This window comes from Oncorhynchus mykiss, chromosome 14, assembly GCF_013265735.2.
Source record: "Oncorhynchus mykiss isolate Arlee chromosome 14, USDA_OmykA_1.1, whole genome shotgun sequence".
Lineage (NCBI taxonomy): Eukaryota > Metazoa > Chordata > Actinopteri > Salmoniformes > Salmonidae > Oncorhynchus > Oncorhynchus mykiss.
In genome coordinates this window covers 34,458,200-34,480,037 of record NC_048578.1, presented here as the reverse complement: position 1 = coordinate 34,480,037, position 21,838 = coordinate 34,458,200, and the positions used below count along the sequence as shown (strand labels likewise).

At 44.3% G+C, this 21,838-nt stretch overlaps 1 protein-coding gene across 2 annotated transcripts in view; it reads right to left on the bottom strand.

Annotated features, from left to right (window-relative positions):
- LOC110489165 (gamma-aminobutyric acid receptor subunit beta-2) overlaps window positions 1-21,838 on the bottom strand; it is an 87,864-nt gene that overhangs the window by 4,055 nt on the left and 61,971 nt on the right. For both annotated transcript variants that reach the window (XM_021561774.2, XM_036943378.1), the window contains exons 6-8: window positions 6,393-6,530; window positions 6,002-6,154; window positions 288-532 (exon numbers count right to left, since the gene is read on the bottom strand). In XM_021561774.2, coding sequence (XP_021417449.2) covers window positions 288-532; window positions 6,002-6,154; window positions 6,393-6,530 — 536 coding nt within the window. The remainder of the gene's footprint in view (window positions 1-287; window positions 533-6,001; window positions 6,155-6,392; window positions 6,531-21,838) is intronic.

The following is a 21,838-nucleotide window of genomic DNA, read 5'->3' as shown; positions in this document are numbered from 1 at the left end:
GATGTTGTCAAATCCTGGTCTAACTAATAAAGATATATTTTCATTGAACTGTGGTTGACAGATACACATGGCTACACCAATGGGACATGGAGGTGTAGTTGAGTCCTAGTGCAGAGAGAACCCTAGTAAAGGACATCAAGTCAACAGTTGATCACAGAAGCATCACATAAACCTTGAGAGAAAGAATAGCCTGTGTTCTCCTACTGCATCGGACACCACATTACACCATCAACACAACCTCTCTAGAACCATCTGTCCCTACTCCCTTCCTATCCGGAGACACCTACCTTATTGGGGTCGGGTCGGAGTTTCTCGTTGTTGACGACGGCTAGTTTCTCGGCGGCCCTCTTCTGCCTCTGGGGCCCCCGTCCGAAGAAGATGTAGTTGACGAAGGCGTACTCCAGCAGGGCCAGGAAGACGAACACGAAGCAGCCCATCAGGTACATGTCTATGGCCTTGACGTAGGGGATCTTAGGGAGCGTCTCTCTCAGATGGGTGTTGATGGTGGTCATGGTCAACACCGTGGTGATACCTGGAGATCACATTTTACCTTTACAGTCACAGCATTCACCAAACATAATGTCATAAACAAGTCAGCTTTTATAATAGCTATCAAAAAACACTGGAGATCATTGGAAAGAGAATTTAGTCGTAAACAAACAATTAAGAAGACTAATTATCAAACTAGTGTTTTCAACGTTTACTGTCCTCATCTGCTGCCCAGAATCTAAACAGTTTTTCATTATTGTTTTTCAATTGTGCTTTCAATCGAATCCAAAAACCCTAAACGTGAAATGGGTGTCAGGTGTGTGTTTTCAAAGGAGATCAGCTGGTTTATATCTGATTCTGTATGTGATAAAGGACCAGAATAATCCTGTGTCCTCCTGGTACAGGGTCGGGTAACGGGGTCGGGATACGGGGTCGGGAAACAGGGTCGGGAAACAGGGTCGGGAAACAGGGTCGGGAAACAGGGTCGGGAAACAGGGTCGGGTACAGCCAACAGGGATATGAGTAGTAAACAAGTCCATAGAGTGTAGTAGTTTGGCAGATGGTTCCTCATTCTACAGACCTAATGAACCCATACAGACAGATCGTTCCTCATTCTACAGACCTAATGAACCCATACAGATGGTTCCTCATTCTACAGAGCTAATGAACTGATATGGACAGATGGTTCCTCATTCTACAGACCTAATGAACCCATACAGATGGTTCCTCATTCTACAGACCTAATGAACCCATACAGATGGTTCCTCATTCTACAGACCTAATGAACCCATACAGATGGTTCCTCATTCTACAGACCTAATGAACCCATACAGATGGTTCCTCATTCTACAGACCTAATGAACCCATACAGATGGTTCCTCATTCTACAGACCTAATGAACCCATACAGATGGTTCCTCATTCTACAGACCTAATGAACCCATACAGATGGTTCCTCATTCTACAGACCTAATGAACTGATATGGACAGATGGTTCCTCATTCTACAGACCTAATGAACCCATACAGATGGTTCCTCATTCTACAGACCTAATGAACCCATACAGATGGTTCCTCATTCTACAGACCTAATGAACCGATATGGACAGATGGTTCCTCATTCTACAAACCTAATGAACCCATACAGACAGATGGTTCCTCCTTCCCCAACATCTACATGACACTTCCGCCTAGCTGTGTATGGGCACACGTGTGGGGGTATGTGTGTGTGTGTTCATTCATGTACTGTAAGTGTATGTGTGTGTGTATGCGTTCATATGTGTGTGCTTGCGTGTGTGTGTATGTGAGTGTTGAGTCTCTGTCCAAATTCCAGGGGACCAACCAAAGGGTTCAGGAATCAAATGAAATCAAATCCAAATTTTATTTGTCACATGCGCCGACCAAGGGCAGTATACCGTACGTGTTGAATGATAAGCTGTAGTCAATGAATAGCATTCTCACATAGGTGTTCCTTTTGTCCAGGTGGGAAAGGGCAGTGTGGAGTGCAATAGAGATTGCATCATCTGTGGATCTGTTGGGGCGGTATGTGAATTGGAGTGGGTCTAGTGTATCCGGGAGGATGCTGTTGATGTGAGCCATGATCAGCCTTTCAAAGCACTTCATGGCTACAGACGTGAGTGCTCCTTGGCGGTAATCATTTAAGCAGGTTACCTTCGCTTCCTTGGGTACAGGGACTATGGTGGTCTGCTTGAAACATGTTGGCATTACATACTTGGTCAGGGACAGGTTGAACATGTCAGTGAAGACACTTGCCTGTTGGTCAGCACATGATCAGAGTACAGTACACGTCCTGGTAATCCTTCTGCCCCGTGGCCTTGTGAATGTTGACCTGTTTAAAGGTCTTAATCACATCGGCTACAGAGAGCGTGATCACACAGTCGACCGGAACAGCTGATGCTCTCATGCATGCTTCAGTATTGCTTGCCTCGAAGCGAGCATAGAAGGCATTTAGCTCGTCTGGTAGGCTCGTGTCACTGAGCAGCTCGAGGCTGTGCTTCCCTTTGTAGTCTGTAATAGTTTGCAAGCCCTGCCACATCCAACGAGCGTCAGAGCCGGTGTAGTAGGATTCAATCGTAGTCCTGTATTGACGCTTTGCCTGTTTGATGGTTCATCAGAGGGCATAGCGGGATTTGTTATAAGCTTCTGGGTTTGAGTCCCGCTAATTGAAAGCGGCAGCTCTACCCTTTAGCTCAGTGTGGATGTTGCCTGTAATCCATGGCTTCTGGTTGAGGTATGACATCATTGAGGCACTTATTGACGAAGTCAGTGAATGATGTGGTGTACTCCTAAATGCCATCGGAAAAATCCTGAAATTTATTCCAGTCTGTGATAGCAAAACAGTCCTGTAGCTTAGCATCTGCTTCATAGGACCATAGGAGTCACTGGTTTTTTCCTGCTTTAGGTTTTGCTTGTAAGCAGGAATCTGGAGGATAGAGTTATGGTCAGATTTGCAAAATGGAGGGTGAGGGAGAGCTTTGTACGTGTCTATGTGTGTGGAGTAAAGTTGGTTTAGAGTTTTTTTCCCTCTGGTTGCACATTTAAAATGCTGGTAGAAACTAGGCAAAACGGATGTAAGTTTCCCTGCATTAAAGTCCCCGGCCACTAGGAGCGCCGCCTCTGGATGAGCATTTTCTTGTTTGCTTATGGCCTTAAACAGCTCGCTGAGTGTCGTCTTAGTGCCAGCATCGGCTGTGTTGGTAAATACACAGCTATGAAAAATATAGATTTCAACTCTCTTGGTAAATAGTGTGGTCTACAGCTTATCATAAGATACTCTACCTCAGGTGAGGAAAACCTTGAGGCTTCCTTGATATTAGATTTTCTTGCACCAGCTGTTATTTACAAATAGACACAGACCACCACAATCTTGTCTTACTGGAGGCAGCTGTACTGTCTTGCCGATGGAGCAAAAACCCAGCCAGCTGTATGTTATCCATGTAGTCATTCAGCCACGACTCAGTGAAACATAAAATATCACAGTTTTTAATGTCCCATTGGTAGGATAGTCTTGATAGGAGCTCATCCATTTTGTTATCCAATGATTGCACGTTGACTAATAGGACTGATGGTAGAGGGTGATTACTCACTCGTCGTTGGATCCTTACAAAGGCACCCCGACCTACGACCCCGATATCTCAGTCTCTTCTTCATGCGAATGAAAGGGCCTTGTCCGGTTTCTGAAGTAAATCCATGACTCGTTAAAGAAAATGTTTTGTCCAGTACGAGGTGAGTAATGGCTGTCCTGATATCCCAAAGTTATTTTCGGTCATAAGAGATGGTGGCAGAAAAACAATATGTACGAAATAAGTTACAAATATCGCAAAAAAACACACACAATAGAACAATTGGTTAGGAGGCCGTAAAATGACAGACATCTCCTCCGTCGCCATCATATATATATTTAATATATGCGTCTGTAGACATAAGAGGCAGCCCAGTGTGATACCCCCTTTAACACCTTATTCCCTACAAAGCAGTAGTGCACTACTTTTTTTTACCAGATCCCTATGGGTAGTGCACTATATAGGGAATAGGGTATCTGTCACGCCCTGGTCTTAGTATTTTGTGTTTTCTTTATTATTTTGGTCAGGCCAGGGTGTGACATGGGTTTATTATGTGGTGTGTTTTGTCTTGGGGTTTTTGTAGGGTTTGAGATTGTGGTATAGTGGGGTTATCTAGTATAGTCTATGGCTGTCTGGAGTGGTTCTCAATCAGAGCCAGGTGTTTATCGTTGTCTCTGATTGGGAACCATATTTAGGCAGCCATATTCTTTGAGTGTTTCGTGGGTGATTGTTCCTGTCTCTGTGTTTGCACCAGATAGGGCTGTTTTGGTTTTGCACAGTTCTTGTTTTGTTAGTCTATTCATGTATAGTTTCTTTATTAGAGAACCATGAATAATAACCACGCTGCATTTTGGTCCGATCCTTGCTACACCTCCTCGTCAGAGGAGGAGATAGAAGAAAACCTTAACAGTATCATTTGGGATGCAACCCTGGGATTAGTCACAGCAGGATTTACCTGTGTTTTTAGGCCCAATATACCCATTGTGTTTGATACATTAGTCATCTGTGTTATTAAACCCAATACACCCATTGTGTTTGATCAGTGTTATTAGACCCAATATACCCATTGTGTTTGATACGTTAGATTTCTGCATTATCTATCCATTGTGTTCGATATGTTAGATTTCTGCATTATCTATCCATTGTGTTTGATACGTTAGATTTCTGCATTATCTATCCATTGTGTTCGATACGTTAGATTCCTGCATTATCTATCCATTGTGTTCGATGCGTTAGATTTCTGCATTATCTATCCATTGTGTTTGATACGTTAGATTTCTGCATTATCTATCCATTGTGTTTGATACTGCATTTGGTCAGATTCATAAGTATTATACGTGACTCTGCCATCCATCGGCCACGCAGTCACACAGCTAACTACGCCTGTCCATGCTGCTTTTCCCATGGCCTCTGATACCATCTAGAGCTAAATTAACAATACACAGGGCTCATGTTCAGGACAGGGCTCATGTTCAGGACAGGGCTCATGTTCAGGACAGGGCTCATGTTCAGGACTGGGCTCATGTTCAGGACAGGGCTCATGTTCAGGACAGGGCTCATGTTCAGGACTGGGCTCATGTTCAGGACAGGGCTCATGTTCAGGACAGGGTTCATGTTCAGGACAGGGCTCATGTTCAGGACAGGGCTCATGTTCAGGACTGGGCTCATGTTCAGACCAGGGCTCATGTTCAGGACTGGGCTCATGTTCAGACCAGGGCTCATGTTCAGGACAGGGCTCATGTTCAGGACTGGGCTCATGTTCAGACCAGGGCTCATGTTCAGACCAGGGCTCATGTTCAGGACAGGGCTATATGAAACCTGGACACCGTGGATATATTCAGCTATTTAAACCTGGACATTGGGGATAGATAAACCAGTCAGGTGAATATTTAGGCATCATTGTTTACAAATCAGAAAGACACACAGACAGAGCAAGCCAACCAGCCAGCCAATCAACCAGCCAGCCAACCAACCAGCCAGCCAATCAACAAGCATAAGAGAAAAGCTCATCAGAAAAACAACAAACAGGATCCAGTTCCACCTGACAATCACCTGACAATCACCTGACACAGGTCAGTTGGCTGAGGCACTCATTAGGACCTTATCCTGGCCAATAACCCTGGTTTCACAAATCGTTCACGGTACTGATATAATTGTCATTGGATAGCAATACGATCAAGGTGCAAGGAGTATATGTAATTACTATCGTATCTGGTTTAGGGCAGAATATTAATGCTCCATTTCTTTCTTTTATATGTCACCCCATGAACAACAACGCATATTTGACATGACATTTCAAAACAATGCGAACACTATGACACCAATGTTTGTAAACATGGCTATATTGTATAAGTTTAATTTTATTGATTGATTGACTGACTGACGGATGAATCTCGATGGCTTTATTGATCGAATCGATGGGCAATCTTACCCAGAGCCACTCTGGCAGCGGAGGCATCATAGTTGATCCAGAAGGAGACCCAAGACAGGATGGTGATCAGGATAGAGGGCATGTAGGTCTGGAGGATAAAGTAGCCGATGTTCCTCTTCAGCTTGAAGCTCAGAGACAGACGGGGATAGGAACCTGCATGGAGGAAAACAGACAGAACTTTTACATTTTTTTTTACATTTTGCTTTATTTAACCAGGTAAACCATTGAGAATACATAGTAGTGTACAATAATGACCTGAAGTGGAAGGAATAAGAACTCTAAAGCATAGACAGGTAATATACAGAATATAAGTGCATCAACCCCTGAAAATCTACAGTATAACCGTAGATACACATAGGTATACTGTATCAAAATGGCCGCCACTGTGTACCTGTAGAGAAGACCACGTTCTTGGAGACCAGCTTGTAGTCCACGATGGAGAACTGAGGCAGCTCTATTCTCTCCACCCCAGACACAGCTCCATCTCCCCCTCGCCAGTAGAATTCAATGTCATCAGTGGTGTAGCCATCTGCAGGGGTCAAACACAGGTACTAGAGTCTTAGAATACATGCCAAACTAACCTAGTGGGCCAACATGGCAGCAATGCTCAAATGGCTATGGTCAAAGTCAAAAGACAGGGACACGAGGCTCATGTTGAGATGACATCTGGTTTTCCTCAAAGGTTCTATTCTTGGTCCTGTAATGCTTACTATTTACATAAATTATTTATATTCTGGTTTGTCAAATGCTACTAGAGAACATAATGGTTGGTTTAATAATACATACAATTAGAGATGGAGATTACAGAGGACTTTCAGGGGACCAAAAACTGTCAGCTAACTGGGTAGATCCTCTGTTCACCTTCTATTGTGATAACTCTTCCATTGTGATAACCCTTCTATTCTGATAACTCTTCTGTTGTGATAACTCTTCCATTGTGATAACTATTCTATTCTGATAACTCTTCTATTGTGATAACCCTTCTGTTGTGATAACCCTTCTGTTGTGATAACCCTTCTGTTGTGATAACTCTTCTGTTGTGATAACTCTTCTGTTGTGATAACTTCTGTTGTGATAACTCTTCTGTTGTGATAACTCTTCTGTTGTGATAACCCTTCTATTCTGATAACTCTTCTGTTGTGTTATCCCTTCTGTTCTGTTATCCTCACCCTTTGTCATATAGGGCATCATAACACAGGCAGCATGCAGGCGGTGCAGGCATTTCCCCTCTCGCTTTGTCTCCCTCCATATCTCTCCCTCTCTTTCTATGTCTCTCTCTCTCCATATCTCTCTCGCTCTCTCTCAACCCCCCCCCTCTCTCCATATCTCTCACCCTCTTTCTCAACCCCTCTTCTCTCTCTCTCTGTCTCTTTCTCTGTTTAACCTCCCCCCCTCCTCTCTCTCTCTGTTTAACCCCTCTCTCTCTCGCTCTCTCTGTTTAACCCCTCTCTCTCTCGCTCTCTCTCTCTGTTTAACCCCTCTCTCTCTCGCTCTCTCTCTCTGTTTAACCCATCTCTCTCTCGCTCTCTCTCTCTCTGTTTAACCTCTCTCTCTCTCTCTCTCTCTCTCTCTCTCTCTGTTTAACCCCTCTCTCTCTCCCACTCTCCTTCTCTGTGTACCACTTCCTCTGCTTAACCCCTCTCTCTCCCACTCTCCTTCTCTGTGTACCACTTCCTCTGCTTGCCACTCATAATAAGAGGCAGTGACCTATTTAGACGCAATGAATAATTAAACTCTCAGCCTTTGATTTTCTGAAAAATGAAGACATAATTCCTCCCTCTGCCTCGCTCTGACACAGGATAGATGGATAGATAGGAGTGGCGATTGGATTAATAACACTATAGCTGGTTATTGTAATGGTGTGGCCAGTCAGTCATTGAGTTATCTGATGCTATATGAGACGGATGGATGAAGAACCAGATACTATAGATAATATATATCCAAAGTAGCTCGTCCTTGTCTTTGGCGTGTCTTTGGCGTGTCTATCATTGAGACTTGTAATGCCTACACTGACAGTTAAGGCTCAGATGGTACAGAATAGAAAAACTACCAGTATCAAACTACAACCTAGCCCAAGCCAAAAACATAGTACTGTAGCTAATCCGTGTGTAAAAGCATGCAGCACCAACTACAGTCCACTAGTACTATGCAGTAGGAACTGTCTCTCCGGCTTATCCACAGAACTAATGGAACAGCTCAGTATCACCCCAATTAGCCTATCCGCATCCACCACGCTGCGGGTTCTAATGTGTTGTTGACTTCCGATCAACAGAGTGTGGACAGGGCCAGCCAAGAGACTATGAGGCTGGGGAGGGGAGGACGGCTCGTCGGCCATGTGTGTGTGCGTGTGCATTTGTCGATGTGTATGCTGGGTTTAGGGTTATGAAATATTGTGTGGATGAAGGGCGGGTGGGTGGCAGGCGGGTTGAAATAAAGAGAACGTAATACCTTTAAAAAATCCATAAATGTATAATTCTTCTGCAATTTAGTACCTATGAGTAAGACTTAGGTCCGAACTGTATGAGCCTCCATCCTAATCCTCAAATGCTTCTGGGATCGGGCAGAAAAATTGAACGTTGAACCACGGAAACAAAAAAGACAATGTCAGAGCTTAATTGATTTAAGAGAAAAGCTGTGAAATGGAGAGTTGAAGATAAAGAGAAGGGAGGGCAAGAAAAGTCATGTTTGAGAAAGATTTGGTGAAGTAGTAAAATTGCATGATAGCAGCTACACTACCGGTCAAAAGTTTTAGAACTCATTCAAGGATTTTTATTTATTTTTTATATTTTCTACATTGCAGAATAATAGTGAAAACTTCAAAACTATGAAATAACACATACGGAATCATGTAGAAATCAAAAAGTGTTAAACAAATCAAAATATATTTTATATTTGAGATCCTTCAAAGTAGCCACCCTTTGCCGTGATGACAGCTTTGAACACTCTTGGCATTCTCTCAACCAGCTTCATGAGATAATCACCTGGAATGCATTTCAATTAACAGGTGTGCCTCCTTAAAAGTACATTTGTAGAATGTCTTTCCTTATTAATGCATTTGAGCCAATCAAATGTGTTGTGACAAGGTAGAGGGAGTATACAGAAGATGGCCCTATTTGGTAAAAGACCAAGACCATATTATGTCAAGAACAGCTCAAAGTGTTTTTTTCACCTTTATTTAACCAGGTAGGTCAGTTGAGAACAAGTTCTCATTTACAACTGTGACCTGGCCAAGATAAAGCAAAGGAGTGCAACCAAAAAAACACAGAGTTAGACATAAACAAACATACAGTTAATAACACAATAGAAAAATCTGTATACAGTGTGTGAAAATGAAGTAAGGAGGTAAGACAATAAATAGGGCAATAGTGGCGAAGTAATTACAATTTAGCAATTTACACTGGAGTGACATACAGTTTAGTCAAAAGTTTACATACACTTAGGTTGGAGTCATTAAAACTCGTTTTTCAACCACTCCACAAATGTCTTGTTAACAAACTTGAGTTTTGGCAAGTTGGTTAGGACATCTACTTTGTGCATGACACAAGTCATTTTTCCAACAATTGTTTACAGACGGATTATTTCACTTATAATTCACTGTATCACAATTCCAGTGGGTCAGAAGTTTACATACACTAAGTTGACTGTGCCTTTAAACAGCTTGGAAAATTCCAGAAAACGATGTCATGACTCATCATTTGAGTCAATTGGAGGTGTACCTGTGGATGTATTTCAAGGCCTACCTTCAAATTCACTGCCTCTTTGCTTGACATCATGGGAAAATCAAAAGAAATCAGCCAAGACCTCAGAAAAAAATGTGTAGACCTCCATAAGTCTGGATCATCCTTGGGAGCAATATCCAAATGCCTGAAGGTACCACGTTAATCTGTACAGACAATAGTACACAACTATAAACCCCATGGGACCACGCAGCCGTCATACCGCTCAGGAAGGAGACGCGTTCTGTCTCCTAGAGATGAACGTACTTTGGTGCAAAAAGTGCAAATCAATCCCAGAACAACAGCAAAGGACCTTGTGAAGATGCTGGATGAAACAGGTACAAAAGTATCTATATCCACAGTAAAACGACTCCTATATCCTAAAACGACTCCTATATAGTAAAACGAGTCCTATATCGACATAATCTGAAAGGCCGCTCAGCAAGGAAGAAGCCACTGCTCCAAAACCGCCATAAAAAAAGCCAGACTACGGTTTGCAACTGCACATGGGGACAAAGATCGTACTTTTGGGAGAAATGTCCTCTGGCCTGATGAAACGAAAATAGAACTGTTTGGCTATAATGATCATTGTTATGTTTGGAGGCAAAAGGGGGAGGCTTGAAAGCCGAATAACACCATCCCAACTGTGAAGCCCGGGGGTGGCAGCATCATGTTGTGTGGGTGCTTCGCTGCAGGAGGGAATGGTGCACTTCACAATATAGATGGCATCATGAGGTTGGAAAATTATGTGGATATATTGAAGCAACATCTTCAATATAGAAGGCATCAGTCAGGAAGTTAAAGCTTGGTCACAAATGTGTCTTCCAAATGGACAATGACCCCAAGCATACTTCCAAATTTGTGGCAAAATGGCTTAAGGACAACAAAGTCAAGGTATTGCGGTGGCCATCACAAAGCCATGACCTCAATCCATTAGAACATTTGTGGGCAGGACTGATAAAGCGTGTGCGAGCAAGGAGGTCTACAAACCTGACTCAGTTACACCGCTTTGTCAGGAGGAATGGGTCAAAATTCACCCAACTTATTGTGGGAAGCTTGTGGAAGGCTACATGAAGCGTTTGACCCAAAATGAACCAATTTAAAGGCAAATCTACCAGACACGAATCGAGTGTATGTAACCTTCTGACCCACTGGGAATGTGATGAAAGAAATAAAAGCTGAAATAAATCATTCTCTCTACTATTATTCTGACATTTCACATTCTTAAAATGAAGTGGTGATCTTAACTGACGTAAAGACAGGGAATTTAGACAGGATTAAATGCTATGATTCAAAATGGCGCCGGAAGAAATGGCAGCAGTTTTACGGGTGGCCTACTGCTTACGGCCCAGTACCTCACTGGGACTAAGCTGCCTGCCATCCGGGACCTCTACACCAGGCGGTGTCAGAAGAAGGCCCTAAAAATGGTCAAAGACCCCAGCCACCCCAGTCATAGACTGTTCTCTCTACTACTGCATGACAAGTGGTACCGGAGTGCCAAGTCTAGGAAAAAAAGGCTTCTCAACAGTTTTTACCCCCGAGCCATAAGACTCCTGAACAGGTAATCAAATGGCTACCCGGACTATTTGCATTGTGTGTCGTCCCCCCAACACCTCTTTTTACATTGCTGCTACAATCTGTTTATCATATATGCATAGTCACTTTAACTATACATTCATGTACATACTACCTCAATTGGGCCGACCAACCAGTGCTCCCGCACTTTGGCTAACAGGGCTATCTGCATTGTGTCCCGCCCACCACCCACCACCCCCTCTTTTACGCTACTGCTACTCTCTGTTCATCATATATACATAGTCACTTTAACCATATCTACATACTACCTCAATCAGCCTGACTAACCGGTGTCTGTAAGTAGCCTCTTTTTACTGTTGTTTTTATTTCTTTACCTACCTATTGTTCACCTAATACCTTTTTTGCACTATATGTTAGAGCCTCTAAGTAAGCATTTCACTGTAAGGTATGTTGTATTCAGCATACATGACAAATAAACTTTGATTTGATGTCAGGAATTGTGAAGAATGTAGTTTAAAATTGTTAATGTATTTGGCTAAGGTGTATGTAAACTTCCGACTTCAACTGTAGCCTTACTATTAACTCCTGCAGAATTAATGCTTGCAGTAAAATGATCCACCAAATGTATGCAAAATGTTGACACGGCAAGGAGTGGAGAAATAGGATTTCTTGCTTTCGGCATCTTGAGAGAATGTGAATTTGCAGTTATAGCACCTCTACGGATGGTCCCTCTTTATCAGCATCATCAAAGCTCCCGAGTGGCGCCGTGGTCTAAGCCACTGTATCTCAGTGTAAGAGGTGCCACTACAGTCCCTGGTTCAAATCCAGGCTGTATCACATCTGGCCATGATTGGGAGTATCCCATAGACCATCATTAGAATTTGTCCTAAAGTGACTTGCCTATGTAATATATTTTTAAAAGCTGATAGTATTTCAACCACATAAAATAATTATGCATCCAAGCCAAAGTGAAATCTTATTAGCAACATGTTGGGTTGTTTTCCCAGCTTTCTATTTCCTTACAATTGGGTCAAACTGATGTCAATCTAAAAAAAAAAAAAATGTGTTATTGCATTTCCCCCCCGGTCCCTAAACGTCTTTCAGCCCCGAAAGAAGCAGAGATGACAGAGAAACCTTTACCGATGTCAATAGATTGAAGCATTCTATCAATTTATATCGACATTATTCTGGTGAGCAGGGGTTTATTTAGTCCTCTAGGGCAACATGCAATGACAAGCTGCATCTGTGTAATTATAGGTAAGTTGACTAAGAAATAGCCTACCAAAATGTCAGAAATTATAAGCAGAAACAAATCTAAACCAGGCAACAAAAAAAATGCTGCACCCCCTGTCAAAATATATTTACGCCGTCTCTGACTGTAGCCAACAGCAGATGTTCTATATCAGTGGGTTAGGGTCAGGTGTGGGCCTCAGATGTTCTATATCAGTGGGTTAGGGTCGGGTGTGGGCCTCAGATGTTCTATATTAGTGGGTTAGGGTCAGGTGTGGGCCTCAAATGTTCTATATTAGTGGGTTAGGGTCGGGTGTGGGCCTCAGATGTTCTATATCAGTGGGTTAGGGTCGGGTGGGACCTCAGATGTTCTATATCGGTGGGTTAGGGTCAGGTGGGGGCCTCAGATGTTCTATATTAGTGGGTTAGGGTCGGGTGTGGGCCTCAGATGTTCTATATCAGTGGGTTAGGGTCGGGTGGGGCCTCAGATGTTCTATATCGGTGGGTTAGGGTCAGGTGGGGCCTCAGATGTTCTATATTAGTGGGTTAGGGTCGGGTGTGGGCCTCAGATGTTCTATATTAGTGGGTTAGGGTCGGGTGGGCCCCAGATGTTCTATATCAGTGGGTTAGGGTCGGGTGGGGCCTCAGATGTTCTATATCAGTGGGTTAGGGTCGGGTGGGGCCTCAGATGTTCTATATCAGTGGGTTAGGGTCGGGTGTGGGCCTCAGATGTTCTATATCGGTCGGTTAGGGTCAGGTGGGGCCTCAGATGTTCTATATCAGTGGGTTAGGGTCGGGTGGGGCCTCAGATGTTCTATATCGGTGGGTTAGGGTCAGGTGGGGCCTCAGATGTTCTATATCGGTGGGTTAGGGTCGGGTGTGGGCCTCAGATGTTCTATATTAGTGGGTTAGGGTCAGGTGTGGGCCTCAAATGTTCTATATTAGTGGGTTAGGGTCGGGTGTGGGCCTCAGATGTTCTATATCAGTGGGTTAGGGTCGGGTGGGACCTCAGATGTTCTATATCGGTGGGTTAGGGTCAGGTGGGGCCTCAGATGTTCTATATTAGTGGGTTAGGGTCGGGTGTGGGCCTCAGATGTTCTATATCAGTGGGTTAGGGTCGGGTGGGGCCTCAGATGTTCTATATCGGTGGGTTAGGGTCAGGTGGGGCCTCAGATGTTCTATATTAGTGGGTTAGGGTCGGGTGTGGGCCTCAGATGTTCTATATTAGTGGGTTAGGGTCGGGTGGGCCCCAGATGTTCTATATCAGTGGGTTAGGGTCGGGTGGGGCCTCAGATGTTCTATATCAGTGGGTTAGGGTCGGGTGGGGCCTCAGATGTTCTATATCAGTGGGTTAGGGTCGGGTGTGGGCCTCAGATGTTCTATATCGGTCGGTTAGGGTCAGGTGGGGCCTCAGATGTTCTATATCAGTGGGTTAGGGTCGGGTGGGGCCTCAGATGTTCTATATCGGTGGGTTAGGGTCAGGTGGGGCCTCAGATGTTCTATATCGGTGGGTTAGGGTCAGGTGGGGCCTCAGATGTTCTATATCGGTGGGTTAGGGTTGGGTGGGGCCTCAGATGTTCTATATCGGTGGATTAGGGTCGGGTGTGGGCCTCAGATGTTCTATATCAGTGGGTTAGGGCCTGGTTTGGGCCTCAGATGTTCTATATCAGTGGGTTAGGGCCTGGTTTGGGCCTCAGATGTTCTATATCAGTGGGTTAGGGTCGGGTGTGGGCCTCAGATTTTCACTTTATCATATATAGTCTGGCCGGTTGTGGGCGGGTGCAGTTGACCAAACAGCTGACCCGCGCATCACTACTGTGTGTGTGTGCGTGTTTGCCTTGTGTGTGTGTGTATGTAGATGTGTGTGTATGTGCATGTGTGTGTAGCTGGTCAGAAAAGGGCAGATAGAGCCTGAGGCGGGGGGGGGGGGGGGGAGAGAGAAGATTCTGGTTGGTTACTCAGTTTGAATCAGATCTATTAGTTCTGGCCCATTGTTCTCTATCTTCAACACTGCTCCTTCTGGGACAGACGTCTGTCAACCAATCACATCACTGGGCTTGTCCGTCCGTCCAGGGAGGTGGTTGTTATGTTATGTGAGTCCAGGGAGAGAGAGAGAGTTTGAGAGAGAGAGAGAGAGTTTGAAATAGAGAGTTTGAGAGAGAGTGATTGAGAGAGAGAGAGAGAGAGAGAGAGAGAGAGAGAGAGAGAGAGAATGCATGTGCATTTGTGTGTATGTGTTTGTGTAAAATCTAGAGTTGTGTGTGTTTTGTATGTGTATATAAGGTATTCAAAGGGGATAGTAGAGGAATACATCAATAACTACACAATCTGTAGCCAGCCAGACAGTACTATCATCTACCATGATGAGATCTGTAGCCAGCCAGACAGTACTATCACCTACCATGGGATCTGCATCCAGACAGCCAGACAGTACTACCATCTACCATGGGATCTGTAACCAGCCAGACAGCCAGACAGTACTATCATCTACCATGATGAGATCTGTAGCCAGCCAGACAGTACTATCACCTACCATGGGATCTGTAACCAGCCAGACAGTACTATCACCTACCATGATGAGATCTGTAGCCAGCCAGACAGTACTATCACCTACCATGGGATCTGTAACCAGCCAGACAGTACTATCACCTACCATGGGATCTGTAACCAGCCAGACAGCCAGACAGTACTATCACCTACCATGGGATCTGTAACCAGCCAGACAGTACTATCACCTATCATGGGATCTGTAACCAGCCAGCCAGCCAGACAGTAGTATCATCTACCATGGGATCTGTAACCAGCCAGACAGTACTATCACCTACCATGGGATCTGTAACCAGCCAGACAGCCAGACAGTACTATCACCTACCATGATGGGATCTGTAACCAGCCAGACAGTACTATCATCTACCATGATGAGATCTGTAGCCAGCCAGACAGTACTATCACCTACCATGGGATCAGCAGCCAGACAGCCAGACAGTACTACCATCTACCATGGGATCTGTAACCAGCCAGACAGCCAGACAGTACTATCATCTACCATGGGATCTGTAACCAGCCAGACAGTACTACCATCTACCATGGGATCTGTAACCAGCCAGACAGTACTACCATCTACCATGGGATCTGTAGCCAGACAGCCAGACAGTACTATCACCTACCATGGGATCTGTAACCTGCCAGGCAGTCCCAACATCTACCATGGGATCTTTAGTTCTGAGAGTTAAGTCTGGGTTCTGTAGTTCTGAGTTATGTCTGGGATCTGTAGTTCTGAGAGTTAAGTCTGGGTTCTGTAGTTCTGAGTTATGTCTGGGATCTGTAGTTCTGAGAGTTATGTCTGGGTTCTATAGTTCTGAGAGTTAAGTCTGGGTTCTGTAGTTCTGAGAGTTATGTCTGGGTTCTGTAGTTCTGAGAGTTATGTCTGGGTTCTGTAGTTCTGAGAGTTATGTCTGGGATCTGTAGTTCTGAGAGTTAAGTCTGGGTTCTGTTGGTCTGAGAGTTATGTCTGGGATCTGTAGTTCTGAGAGTTATGTCTGTTAAAAAATGCATCAAGTTTATCAAGTGATGTGAGAGTTCTCTGTGGCTCATTAGTGTGAATGTAATAGCATGCTCTGGCAAAGAGTGATTCACATGTTAAAACCAGAACTAGAAAAGCAGATACTGGGCTGTTACTGTCTGCTGATCAAAACTACACTCAAGCCCTGTGTGTGTGTAAGCCGTGTGTGTGTGAGCTGTGTGTGTGTGAGAAAGAGAGAGAAAAAAGTATGCGAGAGAGAGATATATACAAAGGCTGGTAGAAAAAAGAGGGTGGAAGAGCAGGGCAAAGAAAAGAGATGAGAGAGAGATTTAAAGAGGGAGAGTGGTACAGAGACAGATGAGGAAATAGAGGACTGTGTAGGAGAGAGAGAGAGATCAGGAAAGGGAGAAAGAAATAGTGGAGAGAAAGAGAAACAGAGTGACAGAAAGAGAGACAGAGAGACAGAGAGAGAGAGAGACAGAGAGACAGGGAGATAGAGGTACAGAGACAGAGAGACAGGGAAATAGAGGTACAGAGAGACAGGGAAATAGAGGTACAGAGAGACAGGGAGATAGAGATACAGAGACAGAGAGAGAGAGAGAGAGATAAAGAGAGAGAGAGAGAGAGAGACATAGAGATACACAGAGAGAGAGACAGAGAGATAGAGATACAGAGAGAGAGAGAGAGAGACAGAGAGACAGAGACAGAGAGAGAGACAGAGACAGAGACAGAGACAGAGAGATAGCGATACAGAGACAGAGAGAGAGATACAGAGAGAGAGAGAGACAGAGAGACAGAGAGATACACACAGAGAGAGACAGGGAGATAGATAGAGACAGAGAGAGAGAGAGACACCTATAGCTCATCTCTTGGCAGTAGTGCTGTAGACTACTTTATCACTGACCTCAACCCAGAGTCTTTCAGAGCGTTCACAGTCAGCCCACTGACACCCCTATCAGACCACAGCAAAATCACAGTCTACTTGAACAGAGCAATACCCAATCACGAGGCATCAAAGCCAATGGAACTGAGCAACATTAAGAAATGCTATAGATGGAAGGAATGCAGTTTGGAAACCTACCAAAAAACAATTAGGCAACAACAAATTCAATCCTTTCTAGACAATTTCCTGGGTAAAATGTTTCACGCAATAGTGAAGGTGTAAACTTGGCAGTAGAAAATCTTAACAGTATATTTGACCTCTCAGCTTCCCTATCAAATCTAAAAATCTCAAATAGAAAACCGAAGAAAATGAACAACAATGACAAATGGTTTGATGAAGAATGCAAAAATCTAAGAAAGAAATTGAGAAACCTGTCCAACCAAAAACATAGAGACCCGGAAAACCTGAGTCTACGCCTTCACTATGGTGAATCACTAAAACAATACAGAAATACACTACGGAAAAAGAAGGAACAGCACGTCAGAAATCAGCTCAAGGAAATTGAAGAATCCATAGACTCTAACCACTTCTGGGAAAATTGGAAAACACTAAACAAACAACAACACGAAGATGTATCTATCCAAAATGGAGATGTATGGGTAAACCACTTCTCCAATCTTTTTGACTCTATAACAAAGAATAAAGAGCAAAAACATATACATGGTCAATTACAAATATTAGAATCAACTATTAAAGACTTCCAGAACCCACTGGATTCTCCAATTACCTTGAACGAGTTACATGACAAAATAAAAACCCTCCAACCCTAAAAGGCCTGTGGTGTTGATGGTATCCTTAATGAAATGATCAAATATACAGACAACAAATTCCAATTGGCTATACTAAAACTCTTTAACATCATCCTTAGCTCTGGCATCTTCCCCAATATTTGGAACCAAGGACTGATCACCCCAATCCACAAAAGTGGAGACAAATTTGACCCCAATAACTACCGTGGAATATGCGTCAACAGTAACCTTGGGAAAATCCTCTGCATTATCATTAATAGCAGACTCGTACATTTCCTCAACGAAAACAATGTACTGAGCAAATGTCAAATTGGCTTTTTACCAAATTACCGTACAACAGACCATGTATTCACCCTGCACACCCTAATTGACAACCAAACAAACCAAAACAAAGGCAAAGTCTTCTCATGCTTTGTTGATTTAAAAAAAGCCTTTGACTCAATTTGGCATGAGGGTCTGCTATACAAATTGGTGGAAAGTGTTGTTGGGGATAAAACATACGACATTATTAAATCCATGTACACAAACAACAAGTGTGCGGTTAAAATTGGCAAAAAACACACACATTTCTTCACACAAGGTTGTGGGTTGAGACAGGGATGCAGCTTAAGCCCCACCCTCTTCAACATATATATCAAAGAATTGGCGCGGGCACTAGAAAAGTCTGCAGCACCCGGCCTCACCCTGCTAGAATCTGAAGTCAAATGTTTGCTGATGATCTGGTGCTTCGGTCACCAACCAAGGAGGGCCTACAGCAGCACCTAGATCTGTCACCAACCAAGGAGGGCCTACAGCATCACCTAGATCTTCTGCACAGATTCTGTCAGACCTGGGCCCTGACAGTAAATCTCAGCAAGACCAAAATAATGGTGTTCCAAAAAAGGTCCAGTCGCCAGGACCACAAATACAAATTCCATGTAGACACTGTTGCCCTAGAGCACACAAAAAACTATACATACCTTGGCCTAAACATCAGCGCCACAGGTAACTTCCACAAAGCTGTGAACGATCTGAGAGACAAGGCAAGAAGGGCATTCTTTGCCATCAAAAGGAACATAAAATTCAACATACCAATTAGGATCTGGATAAAAATACTTGAATCAGTCATAGAGCCCATTGCCCTTCACGGTTGTGAGGTCTGGGGTCCGCTCATCAACCAAGACTTCACAAAATGGGACAAACACCAAATTGAGACTCTGCATACAGAATTCTGCAAAAATATCCTCTGTGTACAACGTAAAACACCAAATAATGCATGCAGAGCAGAATTAGGCCGATACCCACTAATTTTCAAAATCCAGAAAAGAGCTGTTAAATTCTACAACCACCTAAAAGGAAGCGATTCCCAAACCTTCCATAACAAAGCCATCACCTACAGAGAGATGAACCTGGAGAAGAGTCCCCTAAGCAAGCTGGTCCTGGGGCTCTGTTCACAAACACAAACACACCCCACAGAGCCCCAGGACAGCAGCACAATTCATGAGAAAACAAAAAGATAATTACTTGACACATTGGAAAGAATTAACAAAAAAACAGAGCAAACTAGAATGCTATTTGGCCCTAAACAGAGAGTACACAGTGGCTGAATACCTGTCCACTGTGACTGACCCAAACTTAAGGAAAGCTTTGTCTATGTACAGATTTAGTGAGCATAGCCTTGCTATTGAGAAATGCCGCCGTAGACAGACCTGGCTCTCAAGAGAAGACAGGCTATGTGCACACTGCCCACAAAATGAGGTGGAAACTGAGCTGCACTTCCTAACCTCCTGTCCAACATATGACCATATTAGAGATACATATTTCCCTCAGATTACACAGATCCACAAAGAATTCGACAACAAATCCAATTTTGATAAACTTTGATAAATATCTACTGGGGGAAATTCCACAGTGTGCCATCACAGCGGCAAGATTTGTGACCTGTTGCCACAAGAAAAGGGCAACCAGTGAAGAACAAACACCATTGTAAATACAACCCATATTTATGCTTATTTATTTTCCCTTGTGTTCTTTAACCATTTGTACATCGTTACAACTCTGTATATATATGTATAATATGACATTTGTAATGTCTTTATTGTTTTGAAATTTCTGTATGTGTAATGTTTACTGTTAATTCTTATTGTTTATTTCACTTTTGTATATTATCTACCTCACTTGCTTTGGCAATGTTAACACGTTTCCCATGCCAATAAAGCCCCTTGAATTGAATTGAATTGAGAGACAGAGACAGAGAGAGATACAGAGAGAGAGAGAGACAGAGAGACAGAGAGACAGAGAGAGAGAGATAGAGAGACAGAGAGAGAAACAGAGAGAGAGAGACAGAGAGATAGACAGAGAGACAGAGAGATAGACATAGGGTGCATTGGCAAGTGCATTGGCGATGTCGTACCCACAGCAACTATTAAAACATTTCCAAACCAGAAACCGTGGATTGATGTCTGCATTCGCGCGAATCTGAAAGCACAAACCACTGCTTTTAACCAGGGCAAGGTGACCGGAAACATGACCGAATACAAACAGTGTAGCTATTCCCTCCGCAAGGCAATCAAACAAGCTAAGTGTCAGTATAGAGACAAAGTAGAGTGGCAAATCAACGGCTCAGACACAAGAGGTATGTGGCAGGGTCTACAGTCAATCACGGATTACAAGAAGAAAACCAGCCCCGTCGCGGACCAGGATGTCTTGCTCCCAGACAGACTAAACAACTTCTTTGCTTGCTTTGAGGACAATACAGTGCCATTGACACGGCCCGCTACCAAAACCTGTGGACTCTCCTTCACTGCAGCCGATGTGAGTAAAATATTTAAATGTGTTAACCCTCGCAAGGCTACCGGCCTAGATGGCATCCCCAGCCACGTCCTCAGAGCATGCGCAGACCACCTGGCTGGTGTGTTTACGGACATATTCAATCAATCCTTATCCCAGTCTGCTGTTCCAACATGCTTCAAGAGGGCCACCATTGTTCCTGTTCCCAAGAAAGCTAAGGTAACTGAGCTAAACGACTACCGCCCCGTAGCACTCACTTCCGTCATCATGAAGTGCTTTGAGAGACTAGTCAAGGACCATATCACCTCCACTCTACCTGACACCCTTGACCCACTCCAATTTGCTTACCGCCCCAATAGGTCCACAGACGACGTAATCGCAACCACACTGCACACGGCCCTAACCCATCTGGACAAGAGGAATACCTATGTGAGATTGCTGTTCATCGACTACAGCTCAGCATTTAACACTATAGTATCCTCCAAACTCGTCATTAAGCTTGAGACCCTGGGTCTCGACCCCGCCCTGTGCAACTAGGTACTGGACTTCCTGACGGGCCGCCCCCAGGTGGTGAGGGTAGGAAACAACATCTCCACCCCGCTGATCCTCAACACTGCGGCCTCACATGGGTGCGTTCTGAGCCCTCTCCTGTACTCCCTGTTCACCCACGACTGCGTGGCCACGCACGCCTCCAACTCAATCATCAAGTTTGCAGACGACACTACAGTGGTAGGCTTGATTACCAACAACAACGAGATGGCCTACAGGGAGGAGGTGAGGGCCCTCGAAGTGTGGTATCAGGAAAATAACCTAACACTCAATGTCAACAAAACAAAGGAGATGATCGTGGACTTCAGGAAACAGCAGAGATAGCACCCCCCTATCCACATCGACGGGACAGTAGTGGAGAGGGTAGAAAGTTTTAAGTGCCTCGGCGTACACATCACGGACAAACCGAATTGGTCCACCCACACAGACAGCATCGGGAAGAAGGCGCAGCCGCACCTCTTCAACCTCAGGAGGCTGAAGAAATTCAGCTTGTCACCAAAAGCACTCACAGACTTCTACAGATGCACAATCGAGAGCATCCTGTCGGGCTGTATCACCGCCTGGTATGGCAGCTGCTCCACCCACAACCGTAAGGCTCTCCAGAGGGTAGTGAGGTCTGCACAAAGCATCACCAGGGGCAAACTACCTGCCCTCCAGGACACCTACACCACCCGATGTCACAGGAAGGCCATAAAGATCATCAAGGACGACAACCACCCGAGCCACTGCCTGTTCACCCCGCTATCATCCAGAAGGCGAGGTCAGTACAGGTGCATCAAAGCAGGGACAGAGAGACCGAAAAACAGCTTCTATCTCAAGGCC